The sequence below is a fragment of the Haliaeetus leucocephalus genome, unplaced genomic scaffold (assembly GCF_000737465.1).
Source record: "Haliaeetus leucocephalus isolate CR32 unplaced genomic scaffold, Haliaeetus_leucocephalus-4.0 Scaffold273, whole genome shotgun sequence".
Taxonomy (NCBI): Eukaryota; Metazoa; Chordata; class Aves; order Accipitriformes; family Accipitridae; genus Haliaeetus; species Haliaeetus leucocephalus.
In genome coordinates this window covers 1882707-1905252 of record NW_010972709.1, presented here as the reverse complement: position 1 = coordinate 1905252, position 22546 = coordinate 1882707, and the positions used below count along the sequence as shown (strand labels likewise).

General features: G+C 57.0%; 1 protein-coding gene across 2 annotated transcripts in view; it reads left to right on the top strand.

The window, feature by feature from the left end:
- Positions 1 to 22359, top strand: part of UCKL1 (uridine-cytidine kinase 1-like 1) — a 22867-nt gene extending 508 nt beyond the window's left edge. The window contains exons 2-15 of one of the 2 annotated variants that reach the window (XM_010569479.1): positions 7858 to 8051; positions 8687 to 8793; positions 9009 to 9179; positions 9432 to 9503; positions 10732 to 10921; positions 11413 to 11474; positions 16495 to 16514; positions 18923 to 19021; positions 19406 to 19499; positions 19826 to 19888; positions 20276 to 20398; positions 20761 to 20868; positions 21244 to 21400; positions 21987 to 22359. In XM_010569479.1, the coding sequence (XP_010567781.1) occupies positions 7858 to 8051; positions 8687 to 8793; positions 9009 to 9179; positions 9432 to 9503; positions 10732 to 10921; positions 11413 to 11474; positions 16495 to 16514; positions 18923 to 19021; positions 19406 to 19499; positions 19826 to 19888; positions 20276 to 20398; positions 20761 to 20868; positions 21244 to 21400; positions 21987 to 22063 (1537 nt within the window). In that variant the 3' untranslated portion in view covers positions 22064 to 22359. Of the gene's footprint in view, positions 1 to 7857; positions 8052 to 8686; positions 8794 to 9008; positions 9180 to 9431; positions 9504 to 10731; positions 10922 to 11412; positions 11475 to 12902; positions 12920 to 16494; positions 16515 to 18922; positions 19022 to 19405; positions 19500 to 19825; positions 19889 to 20275; positions 20399 to 20760; positions 20869 to 21243; positions 21401 to 21986 lie in introns of both variants that reach the window. The other variant, XM_010569480.1, reaches the window with a different exon arrangement.
- The last annotated feature ends 187 nt before the right edge of the window (positions 22360 to 22546 follow it).

The following is a 22546-nucleotide window of genomic DNA, read 5'->3' as shown; positions in this document are numbered from 1 at the left end:
GAGCTGGCACGTGCCTCGGCTCCAGCAAGCGCGAGGCGCTGGCAGAGCGGGGAAAAAAACCGCAAGTTTGCTACCAAAAAAACCCCCCACGCGGGATTCGTGGCTTTATTTTTCCCTCCACTCGGGTTTTCTCGCGGGTTCCCGCTCCCGTTTTCAATGCAATCCTCAGGCACGCAGAAGTGTGACCGCTCCCAAACACCAAATACCCGGGAATTGGCTCCGGAGCATCACCGGAGCAGAGACAAACCTGGTTTATAGGGATGGGAGCATCCCCGGTTGTAGGGTACCGGCACCGACCGACCCCAGCTCCGCCTGAGTCGGTGCCAAACCAGCCCTCGCGTTTCGGCAACTAAATATGGAGCCGGCAGCTGCCTGTGACGGCGTTGCCTTTGCCCTTCCTGTGAGTCAGCGGCGGGTAGAGGGGAGGCTGAGGATGAGCAGGGGAGGAAGGAGCTGCCCCGAGTAACGCCGGCCGGGTGGGAGATGAGTAACCGGGTTGTATAACTGAGCCCCTTCCACCCGGAGCGAGCCGGCGGTTAGGCTGACCACGCCATTCCCGTGGCCCTCGCTCTGTATAAATAGCAGTGAGATAATTGGGTTTGAAGAGGGAAGTGTTTGTCCTTTTGTCGTTAGGAATCGGAGGCCTTAATAGAGCTGGAAGGGAGTGTGTGTGTGTGTTGAGCTGCCCGGGGATGCTCCGTCCTGCTCCGGGGTGGCTTTCGTCAGGGCACGGCAGCGGCAGAGCTTGGTGCGAGGCTGGGGAAAAGCGGGCGTGATGTTCGATGGGTTTGCAGGACGGGCACGGCACGGGCATGGCACAGCGGGGTCGCTGGGTAGCATCTCAGCACCCCTGGAGCCACTGGCAATGGGGTGGCAGGTGGGTTCCTCCATCCCTTGGATGGGTCCCGCCATCCCCTGGGTAGATTCCTCCATCCCGTGGGTGGATCCCTCCATCCCACGGGCAGGTTCCTCCATCCCACGGGCAGGTCCCTCCATCCCATGGGTAGGTTTCTTCATCCCATGAGTGGGTCTGTCCATCCCTTGGTTAGGTCCCTCCATCCCATGAGTGCGTCCCTCCATCCCATGGGCTGGTTCCTCCATCCCAACGCTTAGGACTTCCCTGAAGCCTTTCCTTGTGCGCTCCCTGAACAAAACTCATCCTCCAGCCTGGCTCGCTCGCCGGGGGGTGGGATCCGGCCCCATCTCACCCTGGTCCCTGGATGAGGGGGTTCCTGGCGTAGGGCCCCAGGGTTTTGCACCAGGCTGTTGCAGCACAACTGCTTTCGGCTTAAAGATGCCGTAGGACACGAAAGGCCCAGCTCAGGGCTGGCCCGCGCAGGTCAGGCCCAACAAAAACCACGCTCGAAGATGGAGGGAAGCAGGTTTGGCCTCCATGCACCCATGGGTGCTGCTCGCATGGGTAGGAGCTGGGAGAGGGACCCTCTCCCGCAGGGCCAGGCACCCCTCTCCGCTGTGGGTTTGGTGTGTCCTGAGCTTTTACACGGATCTATTGATGATATTCGGGTTACAGCAACCAAACCAGGAAAAGCCACGTGCAATTCAGCTTCTGTCCTTAAATCCCAAGGAAAACCCGCCGAGCAGCTTTCCATCCCTGGAAGGAAAAGGGGACCCCAGCCTTCACGGGGTCTGCTATTTCTCCCAATTTTAAGTCCAGATCCTCGAGGCTGTGATTATAAAGGAGGGATTCGTGCTTAAAAATCATCTAGAAGAAAAAAAAGTCCAAAACCCAGGAGTGTCAGCCTGTGCGAGAGCTCAGAAACCGGGAAGGGAATTGGGAAGCAGAGGAGCGTGTGCTGGGAGGAAGGCTCGGTCGCTGCCAGGGTTCAGAGCCGGTGCGGGCGATTCCCATCCTACCTGGGAGCCCGGCTGGGATGTTGGGTGAGCTGCTGGGACAGTTGCTCCCATTGCTTGGGCTTTTTAAACAAAGGCAGGAAAAAAGGCACCCGGGAGCGTGCGATAAGGAACAATGTCGCCTTGGCGAGGGTGAGGGCTCCTCACCGCCAAGTTCCTTGTCCCTTTTCTTTTTTGCTTCTTTAATGAGAAAGAATAGAAATTGCTGCGGAAGAGAAATTTATTTTTAAACTTCTGAAAGAGCTTTTACAGAGAAAGGGGAGTCTGTGCTGAAATCACAGGATGGAAAAGGTTGCTTTGATCATCACTGACTTCACTGGCGTCGTTGGGGCAGCAGCCACGGCTCGAGCTGGGGACAGGTTACCCCATCCCCGTCCCTCTCCTCCCGCAGCCCCTGTCCGGGGACCAGCCCCTTGTCCCTGGTTTCCAGCAGCGCTGTAGTCATTCGAGACGTGTTTCGGGGTGATACTCTCCTCTGCGGGTCCCGTTGCTGGACAGGAGCAGGAGGGGGCCGGTGTGGCCATGCTGGGTGCCCCCCATCTTCAGCAGGGGTTTGCTGAGGACAGTGGGATGCAGCGTGTATCCCCCGCCTGTGGAATAGCCCCGGTGCTTCGGGGAGGAGGAGGAAGGGGTCTTCTCCCCATCTCTGGCCCCATCTCCAGATGTTCAGCCCTGCTTGGTGCTAAGTTTGGGGGGAGCATCCTCCCCATACCCCCTCGGAGGTGGGTGCACTGAAGCCGAGCTCTCGTCTCGCCGTGCCGGGGAGGGCTGGGGGCTCATTCGGTGACCACAGGACCTCGTCGTGATGAGCCGCGTCCCTGGCAGAGCCTGCCCGCTGCTCCCTGCCTGGCCTTTTTGGTGTGTCCTCCACTACCTCCTCCCTTCCTTCAGCAGCCAAATGCTGCGTGGTGGGTGCTGCTCTGACCCGGTCACTGTGCTCCAGGGCCAGCTGAGACCCCTCTTGCCATGGTGCCCGGCCATCTCCCACCCCTTGCTGGGCATCCTGCCCTTCAGCTGCTGCCCGGCTTCCCCCAAAAGCTGCTGGGCACTGGATGCCTGGGCTCCCTGCCCTCCCTGGCGAGGCTGGTGCTGGGAAAGGAGCCGAAATGGCCGGGGGGGGCAACGGGCAGCTGGCAGGGGGAAGGCTGAGAGAGCAGATTGCAGGGCCCGAGCAGCCAGCGGGACGTTATTCTTAGCCGCCCGCAGTCCCGGAGTGTTGAGTTTCACCCACTTGTTTACTCCGGGGCTGAGGGGATGGCGAGGGGCAGCTCTTCCCCGGGGAGCTGAGCACGGGGGGGGCTCGCAGCCGGACCTCCTGCCGCTGGGAGCTAAGGGAGGGGGATGAATCCCACACTAAAAACCCCAGCCTGGCCAGCAGCACCCCTGCCCCGAGCCCCAGCTGGCTCCATTGACTGGAAGCGGGGTGCTGCTTGGGTACCCCCTCCATCCCTGCCCCAGGGCTGTCCCCTCCTGCCCCCCAGCAGCCTCCTCCCCACCGGTGCCGGGAGCCGTGCCGGGAGCTCAACCGGCGTTTGCGGTCGCGTACTTACCGGGTGGGCGACAGATCTGCCCTCCCCGCCGCCCCAGCAAGCCCCCAAAGTCCGAGGCAGCTGAGCGAGCCCCGGTCCCAGGGAGCAGAGGTGCCGGGGGGAGCCAGTGTTTATTGCCTGTGCAAGGGGCGGTGAGGGGAGGTGTCACTTCGCTCCCCCCGACCCCCCCCCTGCTTTTTCTTTAATCAAGCCAGTGCTATTAATATCAGGTAATGAACGTAATCTCTAGGTTAAGCTATCCTCTTATGCGTGCTGACCGCTCCACAGCTCCCAGCAAAAGACACTCCCCCGGCCGCGCTCTTTTCTCTCTCTACATCTTCCAGTCCCAAGCCCCCCAGATCTGCTGGGGGGGGGGGTGTCTGCTTCGCCCCGGCCCCTCGGGAGCCCACGGTCCCCGTGCCGGCGGGGACGTTCCCGTGCATGGCTCCTCGCACCGAGGTTCGCCCGGGGACCCCCACTGGCACGGCCGTCCTCTCGCCACAGTAGCACCGGGAGGTTGGGGGACAGGAGCCCAAACGCGGGCAGGGACGGGGGGGTGACACCCTTTGCCTGGCATCGCCTCCTGCTCCGCGGTGGGGTGGAGATGAGCAGCCCCCCGGCCTTCTCCAGTGTCCGCATATCGGGCTGCTGGGCCCTCGGGCCGGACGGTGGGTGAGTTCCTCCTTTGCTTTGGTTTTGGGTGGGTTTTTACTGTTTTTTCATCTGTTTGCTTTCAGTCCCTGCTTGCTGGAGTGAACCCTTGGTGGCCCCGGTCCCAGTGTCCCAGTCCCGGTCCCCTGCTCCCAGCCGGCTGAGGGCTGCGAAAGCGCAGGCAGCAGCTGGGGGAAAGATCAGCTTCCCACGGGACACGGGATGAAGCCAGCCCGGCGCCGTTCAGCAGGCTGCGGGGGACTTGGCAGGGGGATTTGGAGGGCTGAGCGCTCGGTCGGTTGTGTTGTTTACGGGGTGCTGAGGACGAGCGCTCCTGTTGGCTTGCAAGTTCAGGTTTGGGGCTTTGCTAGTTTTCTTTGCTGTTTTTTGGGACCTGCTGCCTTTCTCCCCCTAGCCCAGCATGGATCCGGGACAGTCGGGGGTCTCGGAGGGCGGTGGGATGCAGAAAGCCTTAGCATGGAGGGCACAGGGGTGGGGATGGGAACGGCGGTGGGGAATGGAGAGGGGTGTCCCTCTTAACCCAGTAAATCTGTGCTTGGGGTAAGCGGGAGCAAAACTCTTCCTTCGTTTGTGCCAGCACATCTGCTGGGCTGGAGAGCCCTTTTGGGGAGCAGACCCCACCGCCGGGCATCCTCCTGACAGAGGGATGCGGGCAGGCTCCAGCGAGGCTGCATCAGCTACAGGGAAGGCAAAGCGTCCCCAAAAGCTGAGGACAGTCTGCGGAGAGCTGGTGGCAGCTGAGTCCTCCACGAAGGCTTTGCAAGACGGGTGTTACCAAGCCCAGGGACATGTTTCCTTTCATATTTGCCTTGCTATGGCATCGTGCTGCTGAAACCCGGGGGGTACGCTTTGCTCAGGAAGGCTGGGAAGGGTCTGCATGGGATGAGGACTGTCCTTTGGTTAGAGCAATGGCACTAAATTCAGCTATAAATAGAGAGTCCCCGTCCTCTGGGGGCTTTACCTTGCGGGTAGGGGCCTTGCACGGGCTTTGTCGCTGCTGCAGGGAATTTTGAAAAAGTGATAGGAAGAAATGGCCAAGCGAGACAGCTGGGATCAGCCCTTCCTTTGGAGGGGAGGAGAGTCCCTTCCTGGCAAAGGCAGCCGCAGAAAACATCTACAAAACTTGAAGTGTAACATTAGGAGAAAATGCATGACCTTTGCAGAACTCCAGGACAGTCCCACAGCCCTTCCCACGGCCGTGCTTATCTGAGATAGATCATGGGAAACGTTGATTTCAGAGGTGTAGAATATCTACCTTGTACAGATACAGATGGTATAGATAGATACCTATAGAATCAGAATTTAGGTGAAAGTCCAGAAGTGTTTGGACAAGAAGAGGCAGAGCAGGCCAGCTCTTGGAACAGGATTAAAGTGCTGCATCCAAGAGCAGCCCCAGGCGTGCCAAGGGACGATGGCTCCGCTTTTCGCCGAGGGCTGTCCCCACGCCGTCCTGTCCCCCCGTGTGTCCCTACATCCCGCAGTGATGCCCTGGCACGGAGCTGCTGTGACCACAGCCTGTAATTCGGGGCACAGCCGGAGCCGTCGGGGTGCAAACCTTCTCGTCCCCGCTAGGAGCTGGGTTATGTTGGTACTAATCAAAGATGCTGGTAGCAGTCTTTGCAGAAGTCAGCCTCTCGCTTGGGCTCTGCTCCGGCTCCAAAAACCAGTTTTGCCCAACTCGGAGTCGTTTCGGGAATCGCGACCTCGGTCAGCATCGCAACGTGTGGATCGTGGTCTCAGACACGGCATCTGCGGGCTGAGGTTGGCACAGGAGAGCTTGGCACTGCCTTACGCCAAAGAGCAGAGCATCCCTAAAAGCTTGCCTGTTGCATGGAGACCGGCGTGTATCCCTGGAGGAAAACCGGCTCAGCAGCCCTCGGCGGCAGCGCCGGCGGCACGGCTCTTGAGTAACTGCAGTCCCAGGAGAGGGGCTGGGACACAGATGAAAGGAACTGTTTTATTTTCTGGTAAACAACTGTGTTTTTGTCATCTCTTGCTTTTATCAAGCCAAAATGACTTTGTTTATGCACCGGCATCGTCAGCTGATGTCAGCCCCGCTCTGGGAATAGCGCGCAGTGGCTAATTGCTCCTGCAGCGTCACTGGTGGGAGAGGAGACCGAAATACCCCTCTGGGTTTGCTTCTCCTGCCTCTGTGGTGGAAGGAGCCATCTTTGCACAGAAAGAAACCCCAGAAGGCTTTCCCGGTGGGTCTGACCTCCTGACGTTGCTTTTTAAAAGCGACGGTTGGGGTGTTTTCGGCTCCTGGGTGAGCCGGAGGCCGGCGGTGCTCGATGCTGGCCGTGCGTGCTGATGGGCTCGTGCAAGGGACGGGATGTTGGTGGCTTGAGGCTCTTGCGGGGGGGCTCTGTAGGTGCACACTTGTAGGGTCGGCATCGGTGCGAGATGTCCTGGCGCAGGGGCAGGAGCTGCAGCCTGCCTTTTGCTAGCAGGGGTTCAGCAAAGCCAGGCAAATTGCTGTCTCCTTGCCCGCTCCGCAGGGATGTGCCGGTGCGGGAGGTAGGAACGGCGTGCTGGGGGGTCCCACCGTGCTCAGGGGGTTTGCCGGTTCGCTTTATGTACAGATGGCCGGTCTCAAATTTTGATCTTTATCTAATATTGTTCTAAAAAGGGCTGGGGGAGGGAAGGGAATTAATCTTCATAGCAAAACAGCTTAAAATCAAACCAAAATCTGTAAAGCCCTGTAGTTTAAGCCCTTTCAAGAGCAAAAAATAACAGAGAGGCAGCAAAGCCCCACCAGCTCGGCTGGGCTGTACCAAACAGTGCTGGGTTTGGAGTGTTTGGTGCCCGGGGCTCTCCGACCTTGCAGAGGTTTCGTTTCCAGCCCAGTCACAGCTGGGGAGAGGAGCAAGCGTTGAGCAGGGAGAGCCCTTTGCACCTTCTCACAAGGAGGAGACATCCCTCCCGAGGCGGCAAAAACAGCAAGCGGGGAGGAGCAGGAGCTGGTATAAATAATCCTCCCCATCCCCGTGCTGGCCGCGGAGCGTGGCTGCAGCTTATCTCCTGGCCAGAGGCCACTTATCGTCTCCCAGCCGCTGCTTTCCTGCTGCCAAGCTCGAAAGGGCTCCGGAGGGTGGTTTGTTCCTCTCCCTCCCCAGGGCTGCGGTGGCAGGGGAGATAAGAAAGAGGCATTTAGCAGCTCCAGGGCTCTGGTTGTGCTCGGTGCTCGCTCAGCTCACACGGCAGAGCAGATGCGAACGGCTTGGCAGCCCCGCTGCCCGGCTCTGGCCAGCTCGCAGGCTTGTCCCCAGGGGTTTCAGGCCTAAAGGGTAAGGATAACTAGAGGTTTGGGTGGGAGTGAAGCACTCAAAGTGGGGAGAGGAAAGGGATTGTGCATAGGGAGGACGAGAACGGTTGAGCTGTAAGCCCATTTCATCCCCCAGAAGGGTCCCTCGGCATGTCAGGACAGGTTGTTGCCCTCTGTAATAACACCCCTCAGTGCTTTTGAGAGCTCACTGGAGTGTTTATAGAATGTAGACATTCCCCAGGCAGTAGGGCTGTAGGAAGTGATGCTCGTGCCGCACCTTTCCCAGGATAAAATGTGATCCTGTGCGAGAATTTCTTGCTGTTGGCCGTGGCGTGGGGTTGCGGAGGTGTGGGTGCTGGTAGTGCTGCAGCAGGGCTGTGGTTGCTTCTCCCCCTCTTCCATCGCATCCCTCACCCGTACAGCGTGGGATCCCCCGGAGACCCTGCTCCCACGCACCGGGAACGACGCGGGTCCTTCCCCACCAGCGGTAACCGAGCTCCTTCCCCTCCCCATCCCCAGCAACAGCAGTGCCGAATCCTTGGACCGGCTGTACCCTGCAGTGGGCTCCACCAAGCCACCCCGAAAGCGGACCACTAGCCAGTGCAAGTCTGAGCCACCCCTGCTGCGGACCAGCAAGAGGACCATCTACACGGCTGGCCGACCACCGTGGTACAATGAGCATGGGACGCAGTCCAAAGAGGCCTTCGTGATAGGTAGGCAGAGGCAGCGCATGTCCGGGCTCTGTCCCACCTCTACGTTTCAGCTGGTGCAGGCTAGCATGGCCAGCATTGGTGCTGCCTGCCCAGTGGCTTTCCGGAAGATCTTGGGGGGATTCCTGCCCTACAACCTCCTTGGAAACTGGAGGTTGGCTCCGGATTCCAGGCTGTGAGTTGCTTAGCCCAGGCAGCAGCAGGAGGAGTCCCCGTGGTTAGTCCGGTGTTGACTGGGTGAGCTGTAGGATTGGGCAGAAGCTGAGAGCTTGCAGATGGGGTTGGTGGATTATAGCAGGCACTGGGCAGACCACAATCTCTGCTTGTTGTTCCCTCAACTCTTGTTGCCTGGGTTGTCACGAGTTCCCAGGGATTTAGTCTAGGCTGGTTCTCATGCCAGCAATCCCCTTGTTACACAACCATCTAGCGAAGGGTTTCCCAGCTTTTGCTGTGCACATTGCTGCCAGTTATAGTATGTGCCATTTGACATTTTGAAGGATACTCTCTTGTAGTACCTATCAACCTCCCTCTTTGGAGGTTCCTCCAACTTGGTGCAACAGAGCAGGATCCTGGGCTGTAGTCTGTGATGGGCAAGGCAGATTGTGGGGTTGGTGACTCCATCCCCTTTTCCCTGACAGGCCTGGGAGGAGGCAGCGCCTCTGGGAAGACCACGGTGGCCACCATGATCATTGAGGCTCTCGATGTCCCTTGGGTGGTTCTGCTGTCGATGGACTCCTTCTACAAGGTGAGGCTGCACGTTGTCCTGGCCAGGTTCGTGGGCTGCCATGGCCCTTGGCATAATACCCTGATGGAGAAACGCCGTATGGATTTAGTGACAGCCTCATGTATTTCCCTTCAGATGGTTCTTGGGGCAGGGGGAGAGGTTGCTGGGCATGGTGGTGGGGAGGGAAGGCTGCTGGTGGGGATGGCCACGTGCACTAACCTCTTCTCTACGGGCAGGTGTTGACCAAGCAGCAGCAGGAGCAGGCAGCCAGCAATGACTTCAACTTTGACCATCCCGATGCCTTCGACTTTGACCTCATCATCGCCACTCTGAAGAAGCTGAAGCAAGGCAAGAGCGTGAAGATCCCCATCTACGACTTCACCACCCACAGCCGGAAGAAGGAATGGGTACGGGACACTGAGGGGAGTGGGAGAAGGTGAGGGGACCGCCAAGACGGGAGAGGGGAGTGCTGACTGGACCCCTCCAGCCTCTGCCTTTCACTGTCAGACTCGTGCAGTCGCCCTCTGCTCTGTGGCTGGCTCAGGGCACATTTTTGCAGGCAAGCTGTCGCAGTCACTAACGACCCGGAGAGATTCCCCGGGATGGGGCATCTCTGAACACATGTTCTGTGTCTAACCACATCCATTTTGACTCCACAGAAAACCCTGTATGGCGCCAATGTGATTATCTTTGAAGGCATCATGGCATTCGCGGACAAGGAGCTCCTGAAGGTGAGGAAGGGTTTAGAATTGGTTCTAGAGAAGCCTGACAGGCGCAAGCGCTGCAGCCGCCTCTTCTGCAGCCTTATGTTACAGCACAAAGAGAGTCCCAAGTGCCCTGGGGCTCATGTACACTGCTGGATGGGACCCTCTCCTCCCACAGTGCTTTAACATCACCCCTACAAACCAGCCCTCCACCCCATAGCCAGCTGGGGGGAGATGGTGGGAGCATGCTTTCTCCTGAGGTTCAGCAGCAGGGAGATGACCTTCTCTGCCAGGTTACACAGGCTGCGGCAGCACTTCACTGTGCAGGAGAAATAGTCCTCGACTCTTGCAGCGGCAGGGGAAGAGCCCCCGGCAGAGGTCAAGCGTTTAAGCAGAGACCTTGATCTCAGCCATTTGTTTCCAGGAACTAGGAGCTGAGTGGTAATCTGGTCCTTGGCAGTGGTGCTGCATAAATATGACTGGAAATAGCCCACCTCCATGCTGCATGCCTCAGCTTGCACAGCCAGAAGCAAAGTCTGATGTACTTCTACTGCACAAAGCCTGGTGTTCCTAGGATGGACTCATCCAGCACTTCAGGCTTTCTTGGGAATTATTTGGATACGTGAAAAATGCTATAGGAGGGAGTGAGCCATGCACAAACTTAGCCAAGCTCAGTCTAGAAGGTTTCCTTTCCTGCCAAGCGAGCGTTTGGGTTGCACTTTCCTGGAGCAACGATGACCTCCAGTGGACAGCTGGGTAAATCCCCCAGGAGCTTCCTCTGAGCATCCCTGCTCTTGTCTCTCGCAATTAAGGGCAGTGTCATGAGCTGACCTGCTGTGCTTGGCTCCCTTCCAGCATTAACAAGCCAGCGCTCCTGGGTTAAGCCTCTTGGTCTGTGTCATGAGCATTAACTTCTCTTGTCTCCTCCTCGCTCTTAAATAACATCCAGCCAAAGTGTTGGAGCTGCTTAGAAGTGGAGACGGGGTCTGGAGCAGGACAGGTCTCGGGGGGCATGAGAGTAAGGGGCAGGTGGCAGCAAGGGATTTGCTGCAGCATCTGCAGTGCCAGCCAGGTTCAAGTTCAGGGACTGCAGAGGCAAAGCTTCCTCCAGGCCAGAGCAGAGCTGAGCCGAGCTCTGTTAAACTGGTGTTGTGCTGTGTGCAGGGCTCAGCCTTCTGGTTGTGGCTGGTGGAGAAGGTCGGTTCGAGTTACACACCTAACCTGGTGGGGTTTGCTCCCTCCCCTCTCATTTCAGCTCCTGGATCTGAAGATATTTGTGGACACGGACTCGGACATCCGCTTGGTGCGTCGCCTGCGCAGGGACATCAGCGAGCGCGGCCGTGACATCGAGGGTGTCATCAAGCAGTACAACAAGTTTGTCAAGCCCGCCTTCGACCAGTACATCCAGCCCACCATGCGGCTGGCCGACATCGTCGTCCCTCGAGGTACCTGCCCAGGGCAGCCCCGAGCTGCCGCGTGGCTCAGTCCCGAGTGGAACCTGAGAGACCCCGTCCCTCTGCCCTCAGCTCTGCTGGCCAGTTCCACCGCCCTCCGGCTGGCGAGGACGGAAGAGTGGCTGTCCTATGCCAAAGAAAAGGTCCCTCCAGTTGAGTGTCTCCAAACACTGGCCGAAAGCAGGTTCCTAGGGGAAAGGCTGCACTTTTCCCTCAACCAGTCTCCTGCCCTACCAGCTCCTGCAGCTTAGTGATTTAAAAGCTAGAGGTGACTTCCAGGTATTCAGTAATAGATTACTAAATAAGAATTTAATAATAGCAGGAATGTCTCCTGCTGGATGATGCTTTGCTACAGAAGGGATGTTTGGGGTACAGTCTGGTTTTTAACATAGTGGGGAGCTTGGGGAAGAAACACACGTCAGGCACTGCTAGCACTGTGGCCCTGACCGGGCTGTCTCTCTTTTGCTTTTGGTTCACTCCAGGGAGCGGGAACACAGTGGCTATTGACCTGATCGTTCAGCATGTCCACAGCCAGCTGGAAGAGGTAAGAGCTGCCTGGTCTCCCGGCTGTCAATGGTGGGGTCGACCTTGCCTGTTCAGCGGTGGCATTGCGGGAAGCAGTGCTCTGGGTGCCAAGGTGGGAATGGCCTGGCTTCCCTCCGTGCTCCAGGCGTGTGAGCCACGGGGCTGTCCTCATGAAGCCCTCCCAGCCATGCTCCCTCCTTTTCAGTGAAGGAGACTGCCTCGTCCCTGTGCTCTGCTTAGTGCAAGGCTCCTCTGCAAGCTTCCTTCCCTCACTGGGAGAGCAAGTCCTCTGGGGACAAACCAACCATCCTCCAGTGATCTGAGTGATGTGCCCTCCCTGCCTGCAGCCCTCCTGGGGCTGGCATCACCCCAAACCCTGCAATACTTCAGCTCTCTGGCTCTGGCTTCTCCTCTTCACCCCCTTGCAGGCACTGCTGCACAGTCTTTCCAGTCAAGAGCCCACTTTTCCGCTTCTGTGTTGGGTGCAGCCCATGGGTTTCAAAACCCAAAGTCTTGTCATGTTTTACCCCCAGCCTGAGCCCCAATCCAGGCTCATGCTCCATCACTTCCCACTTCCCCATCACTGGCTTTTACAAGTCATCTTCTGTGTGTCCTGGGCCAGTCCTCACCAGTGGTTTGAGCCTGGGACCCTTCGATCGATCAAATGACCCCGTTGCGTGTTGCTGTTCCCCGAGCAGCACAGCCTCCTCCCGCCCCATGTTTGTAGCTTTGATGTTTTAAGTTGCGGAGGTGCTCAGAGCGATGCCCTGGGAGGTGGAAGGAGCGTGACCTGAAGACCGACGCGCTTGAAAGTAAAAAGGGCTCGATTCCTGCAGGTCTTTCTGAGCTCCCAGACGGCAGGAGCCGTTCAGGCCCTGGATGTGAGCTGGCACATGACAGCATCGTGCCTCCCGCGCCCGCTCAGGAGGGACCGCTCTGATGCAAAGGCGTCTTGGCAGGTTCCCCCTCCCAGAGCACCCCACTCTCCGCAGGGCTGCAGGCGGCACTTGGGGCTTTCTGACTGCCCGGATTTACTAAGCTCTGGCAGGTCGGGACGTTGGTTTCTAAACCCTAGGTCACAGGAGCAAGGATCAGAGCCCCGGCGGCATCACTAGCACCGGGCTGAGGAGGGCACGCTGCCGTGGGGCACAGGCCAGGAGGCGGGATATGGCTGTTTCTCCCAGCCCCTGGGATCTGGCCAGGAAAGCTGGCGGCTGGACGCTGCAGCCAGCAAACACGGCAGCTCCTGCCCAGGGCGCTGCTGCGAGCCAGGCGAGGGGTTGGCTTGGGGGGGGCTTTCATTTACCTGGGGAGGGGAAGAAGGGGAAAAGGCTACATGTGAATGCAGGAAAATATTCCTATTTTTCCTTTTCTTTTATCTTGAAACGACCCTGGTGTTGACAATGCTTAATACCGGTTGCATTGTGTCTTTGTGTTGCTGCCGCAGCGTGAACTCAGTGTCAGGTAAGAGCCCCTAACTCTGTCCTGTCTATGCAGCCCGAGGCATTTCCAATGCCAGGCACTGCTTGGCCTAACCCTGACCTGCAGTCGAGACCGACAGCTCGCCTAACGCACGGTCTCGTCCCGCTCGAAGCTGACGAAAGGCCGCCTTGTCCTTGGGTTTGGGACCAGCAGGGACAGGGCTATTCCCCAGGGGTGTATTCGTCCTGCGAGGGTACCACCAGCTTGAGCGCAGACCCCTGAAACTGGGGCAGGGCCAGGTTTGTTAGCTGGGGACCCCTCTGTCTGTGCAGGAGGGGAGGCTTTGCATCCTGGGATTCTCTTTTATTTCCCTTCATCCTCTTAAGACGAACAGTTGTTCAGAGCCACTCTCCATCCCTGATGATTAAACATCATTAAACATCAATTATTAGATTAAGCAAAGCAGTTCGAGGGCAGTGGGAGCCCTGGATCCCTCGCCGCGCACAGAGGCTCTCAGCTGCAAGCCTGATGGCACCCAGAAGGAGCGTAGCAGCTTCGGCGTGGCGAGAGGTACCCACTTTCCCGCAGTGTCTAAAGACTACACAGCAACTGCGTAGGGACTGAGAAAATACTTATGCCCTAATCCAGCAGGATTTCTAATTTCTCAGTATCTGCAGGGGGATGCTATAAAGTATATGTTGATTTACTTAACCTCTTCAGCATGTGGATCCAGATGGGACCTTAGCCTCCTGCTTCCATTAAGCAGCCAGCTTAATGCATATATATATATACACATCCCTAAAAAGGGAAGCAGAGGGGATGCATTACTGCAGATGGGTTTCCATTTAGATCTCCGTCGTTGTATGGAGACACTTAACTCAAGTAACCCTAAAATTTACATCTGGCATACAACAAGCTTTTAAAATACCTAAGATGAACAGGAAAAAGACTCTGCTTTACTTATTTCTGCTTAAGCCATTCATTTCCTAGACTAGGCAACTGGATGTTTTATTTTATTTTTGTTTGCTTGTTGAACACCATGGGGCCTGACATTTCCATACAGACGGCATAAACTTCCCTGTATGTCTGGAGGTCCAGGTGGGAAGGTACTCTTTGGTGTGGAGAGAAGGGTGTTGCTTTAAAAAATTGCAGGAATAGCATTAGAGAGTAGATTAATGTGTGTGTGTATGTGTGTGTATATATGTGTATATGCCCATGTGTATGTGTGTGTGTATATATATATATATATCCCCCCCCCTAAAAAATTTCCTTTCTCTCCAGTGATTCTCCTCTTTAGTCAAAGTGGCACTAAGTACAGGTGATCTTTTTGTGCACCTTAAAAATCAGGTATTTAATAATATGTGGAGAAAGTATTAGTAGTTTTATGATAGCGAGTTTGGAAAGGTAAATCTGACCTCCAGAAATAACTCTGTGATCACCACAGCCACAGACATTTTTATGTTCTGTTTAAGGCTCGTGGTTTCCATTTATGACTTTGCCAGAAAGTCTGGAAAAAATTTCCTGCAGAAAAATCTGTTTATGCTCCTGGAGTCCCAGTGCTTTTACTGCTGCTGCGGTTTCCCATCAGTTCCTCTGCAGCTCTGCACTCGCAAGAGGAGCGAGGTAGATGGGGAGACGTGTGTCAAATGAGATGTGCTTGGCAAACAGGGGGCTTTTCATCTAAAACAATTCCCTATCCTCTTGTCTTGAATGGCTTCGTGTAAATGTCACAGTTGTTGTTTTGATGTCACCACCTTTTGGCGGCCGTAGGGATGCAGCGAGGCCTTTGTAGCTGGTAGAATAAAACCTGGATGCTTAGATCTGGCCCCAGTCCCAGGTACTTCTCTGGTCCCAGCGCTCCAGGCTGGCCCTGGGCTGCCTCTCCTGTCCCAAAGGGTGGCTGGGACGGGCAGGGAGTGCCTCTCCCCAGCTCTCAGCTGAGCAAATGGGTGAATTCTGAGGAGTTTAAAGAAAGTGGTGCCGTTCCCTGGAGCCTCAAGCCTTGTTTTCCTCCTGTAACTGCTGGCTGCTGAGGAGCATCATTGCCTTCCTGTGTATTCCCTCAGAGCGCAGGTCAGACCTTAGCGTCCTTGCAGTTGGGATATTTCTTGTCCAGCTTCCCACATGTTTAACCGTGCATGTGCTGGAGATGCAATTACGTACAGGCACTCCCAGGTGAGTATTTCTGCTCGAGTCCAGCAGCAGGAGCCGGACCAGCAAGCCCAGGCCTGCCGATGCACCGTGCTCTCAGCCGAGCCCGTTTTCCAGCCCTTCTGCCACGCTATTTCAGCAACCAGCCCAGCTCTAGGAGCCAGTGCTCTTTTCAGCTGAATTCCCCTTGCCAATCAATATTCCCCACCCCCAAGGTCTCGATCAGCTTGGCATGCCCTTTGCCAATTGTGTCTTTAAATATCAGCCCGTGGTGCAGTTTAATAGCCCTTGTTTGAAATGTCAGCCGTGAAAGCCAGCCGCTGTACGTGTTTGAAATGCCTTGACTGCATTAGCTCCTTTGTAGCTGGATGTCTCTTGTCTGCTTCCTGCTTGATAGCATGCTCAACAAAGAGCTGAGGATGTTCCCTGAAGCCTTCCTGAGAGATGGTCACCCCTTTCTCTCTCCCTTTCTTTCTTTCTTTCTTCTTTTTTTTTTTTTCCCTTTAAAGCTTTTGTTCTGGGGGGAAAAAATAAGTTTCCAAAGTGAGACGTTTTCTTGACGTGCTCACGGCTGCCCATCTGAATTTTCCATCGCGGTCCTGCCTGGCAGGGGGAGGAACAGGGAACATTGCTCCCGCAGGCAGGCTGTGGGCAGGTCATGGTGGCAGAGACCCGCTCCCTCCATCCCTCCCAGCAGGTTTGGGCAAGGGATTTCACCGCAAGCGACGTGGCTGTAGCGGGGAGGCTGCTGGAGAGGCTGAGCTCTTCTCTCTGCCTCAACCTGCAGCCCCTCTCCAAGGGACGGCGATCCCAGGGCAGGTCCAGGTGAACTCGGGGGAAGGAAGTTCTTCCCGGTGGCGGTGATGTTCTGTTCTGAGCCAGGTTTCTCTCTATGTTCCCAGTGTTCTCGGCTTTCCAGGCTCTCCGAGGCTTCAGCAGATCATCTGTCTAACGTGCCAGGAGGTGGGCACCCCTGTGCACCCACAAGCAGTTTGCACGGGTGCAGGGCAGGTGGGATGAAGGTTTTGCAAGTTTGGCCTTGAGCACCTTCTCTTGCTCTGGGATTGCAGCAGAGCCCTGGGTGAGGGCTGGGCATTTCCCTCTGGGCTCCGAGAGCTGCAGCTGGTGTTGCAGTGTGGTACCACCTGGGACAGAGATGGGTCAGTGTCCCTGCCGTGACTCTGCGGCGGTGAGAGCAGATGGAGCTTTCACCCCGTGGAGCCGGTGCCTTGGAGAGGAGCCGTGACATGACTTGGTCATCAAGGGAGGAGTTCTGGGGTCTGTACGGCGATGGCGCAGGCACCAGGCAGGTCCAAGAGCCATAGATCAATTAGGGCTTTTTTTTTCCCCCTTTAACTAACGACAGTCCTTTTTCCTTTGTTTCATGTCATGTTTGTCCCTCTCCCCTTAAACTCTCATGTTTCCTGTCTTGTCTCCCCTGAACATCCCTCCCACCTGGTGACCAGAGGAAGCTGCGCTGGGATATGTGAGGAGACAAACGCTAACGGCAATATTTTGGTTGTGACACTAACGCCAGGGAATGGGGGCGAGGGCTGTGCAGTGTGAGCCACATTACTAACCCGGGCCGGGGGTCTTCAGGCACACAGCTCACAGGGTCCTGCTTTGCTGGGGCTGTGTGAACCAAACCGGGGTGGGGGGACTAGAGAGAGCATCTTTATCCCCATCCCAAAAATGGCACCTGCCACTGTTCCCCCAGAAAGCACCATCGGGACCCCCGCAGCACCGAGCAGCTTCCCTGGGCTGTCAGGGACAGGGGTCCGAGCAGGGTTGCATCCAGGCATCCCTGTCCCCGCACTGAGCAGCAGCCCCTGCACAGGTGTCAGAGGAAGGTGCGGAAAGCTCAGTGACAAAATGCTGACAGCATTTCCCGGGGGCTTGTTGACAGTTTGGGGTGCAGGGGAGGTGTTCCCAGGAACGCGGGGCTGCTCTCGGGGATAGGAGCACTCGCTGGCATCTGCGGCAGGGAGCAGGAGCCGGGAACGTCTCACCTGCAGCACCGTAGAGACCACGGCAGGAGAGGGGCTGCCCATCCCGCTGGCATGGCGAGATGCTGTGACATGGACCTGCCAGTGATGGAGGGCAGAGGTGCCCGTGGCAAGCTCAGGCGTGTGCCTTTGGGTGGGCCGTGGTGGGTGGGAGACAGCCCTGTGGGCTACGACCCCTACAGCTCCTCTGGTTTGGGCGACAGCGGTTTGTCACCTTGGCAAACCCAGCTGGGGCCATGAGTGGGTGTGTGGCTCTCTGTTGGGGGGCTGATCTCTGTCCCCCCCCAGAAGCAGGCAGCCCCAGTGCAGGCACCTGTGTCTGCAAAGGCAGGGCTCAGGTCCTCACCCGCCACGTGGGTCTGCATCCCTGGGGTCCGGAGGGATTTAGGCAGGGCTGTGCCCCCTGGATCTGTCCCCGAGCCTGGTCTGGCAGGAGGAAGGAAGGGGGGGCTGCGGGGACAGAGCTGCTGGGTGCTGCCGGCAGCTCAGCCCTGACGTGGGAGCATCTCCGAAGGCAGCTAACCTGAATTGCAGTGACTAACAGAGTGAGCTCGCTTCAGTAACGGCAGGTCTGGGGCCTTGAGGGCTGCTTGTCCCAAAGAGGCGGTGGGGTCTGCGGGCAGCAGGAGCATGCCGGGTTTGGCCCCAACCTGACCAGGCTCTGCCAGCAGCAAGCAAGCCCGCGATGGGAGCACAACCGGTTCCCATGCGCTCCGCATGGCCGCAAGCTGTCTCGGCTCTCGGGAGCGTTCCCTGCGTAGGGGCTCTTTGCTGCTACGCGGGACTGGAGCTGGCGAAAGCAAGAAGGAGCCCTTAAGTACCCACAGGCCTTGGGAATGTCTCGTTTGTTGTTGGTCAGCCAAGACCAGGAGATGGCTATGCGGATGGAGGCCTCAAGTCATCTAGCTCTGCCCTCCTCCATTCCTACCCAGTCATCTTCTCTGTCTTCTTCTCTGCTTGTGTGCCTCTGTGTGTGTGCAATTAATCCAGGTTTCTGCTTGATTTGAAGTCTTAATCACCTGGTGCTTTCGTTTGTTTGCTCTCTCCTCCTCCTCCCCAACATCTCTCTGACCGGGATGCAGCTGCTGGCACGTGTGTGATCTGACGTGTGGCTTTCGGACCCCAGCCCTCCTCCCAGACAAAGTCGCTTGTCCATCCTGCCCAGCCTTGTGGAAGCCAAATAGATGTGACCTTCATCTCATTACTGCCGCTCTCAAAGAGAGAGGTGACTAATGGGGCTCCATTGTGCGCTTCTCCATGAATGGTGTTCCCTTGATCCAAGAATAGCTCCCAACCCTATTAGTTATTAGGAGATGAGTCACACACAGCCAGTCCTGTCCAGCCGTAAAGTCTTCAAGCTGTTCCCAATTTGGTGTCGATCTGACTATCCCTGAATGGGCCAGGAGCTCTCTGAAATGGTCTCGTTGCAGCCTGGCTGCCTGTCCCGTTCCTGGTGACAGCTGGCACTTGCAGGACAGAGGCAACCACAACAGCCCCTCCTCACCCCGTGAGTTCAGAATCCACCACCAGATAAGACTCCCGACCAGGAGAAGGTTTTGGGGTTTTTTTCCACCTTCTTCACAACCAGTGGAAACCAAGATGGGCCAACCACGGGTCAGCTGCCCAGCAGGAAGGGCAGGTCCTTGGGCTGCGAGGTTCTCCTGGCTCCACTGACCACCCGCTGTCTGCCCCGTTCATGGGAGCAGGTCCCTTTTTGCCATCGTGGGGGAGCAGGCAGGGCTGGCCTCTCGTTTGGCTCAGCTGGATGGCCTTGGTGTGCATTTGCAGTGTGAGATGACATCTGGGAGGATGGCTCCGGCCGTGTGCTCTGCACCAGCCTTTGGACAGCCTTGCCCTGAGATATTCTGACCGTGTCTTTGCTTTTCAGGGCCGCCCTGGCCTCAGCCCACCAGTGCCACCCCCTTCCTCAGACCCTCAGTGTGCTGAAGAGCACCCCTCAGGTGAGGGGCATGCACACCATCATCAGGTAAAGCCCCCGCCACCACGGCCTCCTGGGGTGGGATGGGGCTTCGCTGCCAGCTGGGGCGGTCTCGGCTTGCTTTGGACTCCCAAATCCCACTTGCGCCCTGTCCTCGTGGCTTGGGGACATGGGACGGGGCAGACAGTGGTGGGTCCTGTGTAGAGGAGCTGTGCTGTGAGCGCTCCATGGTCTTGCCAGCAATTTTTCTGCTTTTTACCTTAAAACTGCCACCACAATTCCAGGCTCAGCTGGTGAGCTCCCTGCAAGCAAGATACTGAGAGCCAGGCAGGGGCAGGGGCTGCCCACCTCCACACAGCACGCTGACCTCTGTCAGCATCTCCCGGGCCACGTTTTGGTCCAAAGCTTACGTTGGCTTTCCCTCTGCTCTAGAAACAAGGAGACCAGCAGAGATGAGTTCATTTTCTACTCCAAGAGGCTGATGCGGTTGCTGATTGAGCACGCGCTCTCCTTGCTCCCATTCCAGGTGGGTTCAGGGGTGTAGCTGGGAGGGTGGGCAGCAGGCGCTGTGTTTCCTCTCCGATTCCTAACCCGTAACTACCAGGGAGCTGGGACAGTCCTGGCACTGCTCCTCCAGCCTTCCCCGTGTATCAGCCCTTTCCTCCTAGATTAAAAAGGGACAGGGCTCTCCTAGGCCGTGGAGCCATGGCGTGGCCCTGGGTGATGACTCTTTGTCCAGCCTTGGTTTCCAAGGGTCCAGACCAGCCCGCAGCTGGCTGGCTCCCCAGTACCAGGGCTCCTCTGAGAGCCACGTCAGAGCCCCTGGTAATGCTTCTCACATGGTTTTTGTAGAGTTGCACAGTGCAGACCCCTCAGGGACAGGACTACGAAGGGAGGACATACAGCGGGAAGCAAGTAAGTGGAAGCAAAAAGTACTATTCAGACCTGCCCCGTGGGGTTACGTTGAAAGCCTCATGGATGCAGGGGAAGGACAACCCTGGCTTCTCGGGGCTTCCCTCAGGCCTGGGTTTGGTGCCTGCTGTCATGAGTACCATACCCTGTGTCATTGGGACAGGCGGCAGGTCGGTGGCCAGGGGTGCCATCAGCAATGTCACTGTGCCGGTGTTGCCCTCCCACTGAGGGAGCCAGCCTGGACTGGGAGCAGCACAACCCTCTTGGAAGGGATGTGCTTTGGGGTTGCCCATTAGAGTCCCCCACTGTCAAGACCCAATGCCATACTGGGGTGGTGTGTGTGCACCTCCTACCCCCTGCCTTCCCATTCACCCTCGTGGTGTGCTGCAGATCACCGGGGTGTCTATCCTGCGAGCGGGCGAGACCATGGAGCCGGCGCTGAGAGCGGTGTGCAAGGACGTCCGCATCGGGACCATCCTCATCCAGACCAACTGCAACACGGGCGAGCCGGAGGTAAAGCCCATGGCCCTGGGCTGCCGAGGGCATCTCGTGGCATTAGCCTGCAGGCAGGGGGTGACTCGGGTATTTCCTGAGAGCTCTTCAGCCATCCGAGAGTTGATCTCGGCGGGGGATGAGTGCTCGGAAAGCAAGTGCTTTGAAAGCTTCTGAAGTGGGCTTTGCCGGCATGTTTGTACACGCAGGGGCTGGTTTGGTGTCTGAGTGTTTGCACCAGCGCCTGGCTCCAAGCTGACAGCTGGGCTCCCAGAGATAAAGGTGCATGAAAGATCCTTCAGCCCTCTAAGAGAAGGGCTCGGTTTGCTCCATTTGCCTTCAGCCTGCAGCCTCTAAGCTGATCTCTCTTTCCCCCTGCCCAGCTCCACTACCTGCGGCTGCCGAAGGACATCAGCGAAGACCACGTCATCCTGATGGACTGCACGGTCTCCACGGGCGCAGCAGCCATGATGGCAGTGCGGGTGCTGCTGGTACGGAGGACATCGGGGCACGCTGCAGAGGGCGGGTGGTTCGCTCCCAAGTAACGTGCAAAACACCAGCCGCAGCCATGCTGAGGGGCTTTGCGCTGAAACTGGCTCGTCCTTGTGAAGGAGGGTGTCATGGGAGACGGCACAAGCTGGGGTGACTCTGTAACCAGGCGCTGACAAAGTCACCCCTTCCTTGTGTCATTAACAGCCTGGATTGAGTTGGTTTCTTGGTCCTGTGCCCAGCAACCCCAGCTGGCCACAGAGACGGGAGGAGAAAAAGTGGCTTCAGGAAGGCCCTTGAGTGCTCCGAGTGAAGCCATGGGCCATAACATGCCTTAGACACCCTTACCCCGAGCTGTCTCTGTCCCTTTCCTGTAGGATCATGATGTCCCAGAAGACAAGATCTTCCTCCTCTCCCTGCTTATGGCGGAGATGGGTGTCCACTCAGTCGCCTATGCTTTCCCCCGGGTGAAGATCATCACCACAGCTGTGGACAAGAAGGTGAATGACCTTTTCCGGATAATCCCCGGCATCGGTGAGTATCTAGGTAGGAATGAGCTGTTGCAGGGGGATTTTCGGTGCTCCTGACCCACTCGCCAGAGGAGGTGAAGCCCTGGTTGTCAGCAGCAGCTTAGGTCTGGCCTTATTTGACCCAGGGACCCACTGCCTTTCCTGGGTCCTGCTGCCACGTGGGCGTTGGGATCGACATGCACGCTCTGAGTGCTGTCGGGCAGACGTAGCCTTGTTGGCAGAAGGAGCCATTCCATGTGCCGTGAGCCTCCTCCGGCCCCAGGTGGAGAAGCTGGGCTGGGACAGCTGGAGCAGACCTGTGCTCACCTCATTCCCTAAGCTGCCACCTTAAACAAGCTCATCCAAAACAAGCTCACTGTGTTCTTCTGTCCTCGCCTCTGCTGTGCCAGGAAACACCCCTGCCACCGGGTGCTAAAACAGACTCCAGGCTGCTCCAGTTTTGCTGCTACACGAGTTTTAGAGCTGTTCAAGCTGTTGGATAAACCTGCTTTTCTTTCCTTGCCTGCTGGGACGAGGACAGGCTGGAGGATGGATCCCAGGGCTCCCTGCAGAGCTGCACCGTGACTGCGTCTCTCTCTTTCTCCCCACAGGGAACTTTGGCGATCGGTACTTTGGGACGGATGCTCCTCCTGACTGGAGTGACGATGAAGATGCTCTTAGCACTTAGCTGGATGTGGAGATGCCACTGGCAACAGGCAGCTTCAGCACTGCACCTTAACCCCTCTGTCCATTGCAGATTTCTCCTTTCTCCTCACCAAGCATAGATATTTTTTTCAAATCTTACATTGGAGATCTAGGGCATATTTTTTCAAAGAAACACAAATCCTAGTTTGACTTTGTGGACGGTCGCGTGTCCCAGCATAGAGCGGAGTTAATTTATTTTAATTTAAAGATTTGCCTATATAACTTATTGGAGATATTTTATAAAGGAAAATATTAAATTTTTTCTCTGGTTTTCTTGAATGGAGCCATTCTTTGTCACTTTCCATGGATCCCCAAAAGGATTTGCAACCCTTCAGGACTGCTGCCCTGGGAGGGGAGATGCTGGGAGCGATGGTGGGAGGTCGAGCCCCTGCTGCTGAGGAGCAGGCTGACCCTGCAGACGTGGAGCGGTTCTTACGGCTCTGTCTTTGTGCTGGTTACAGGCAGC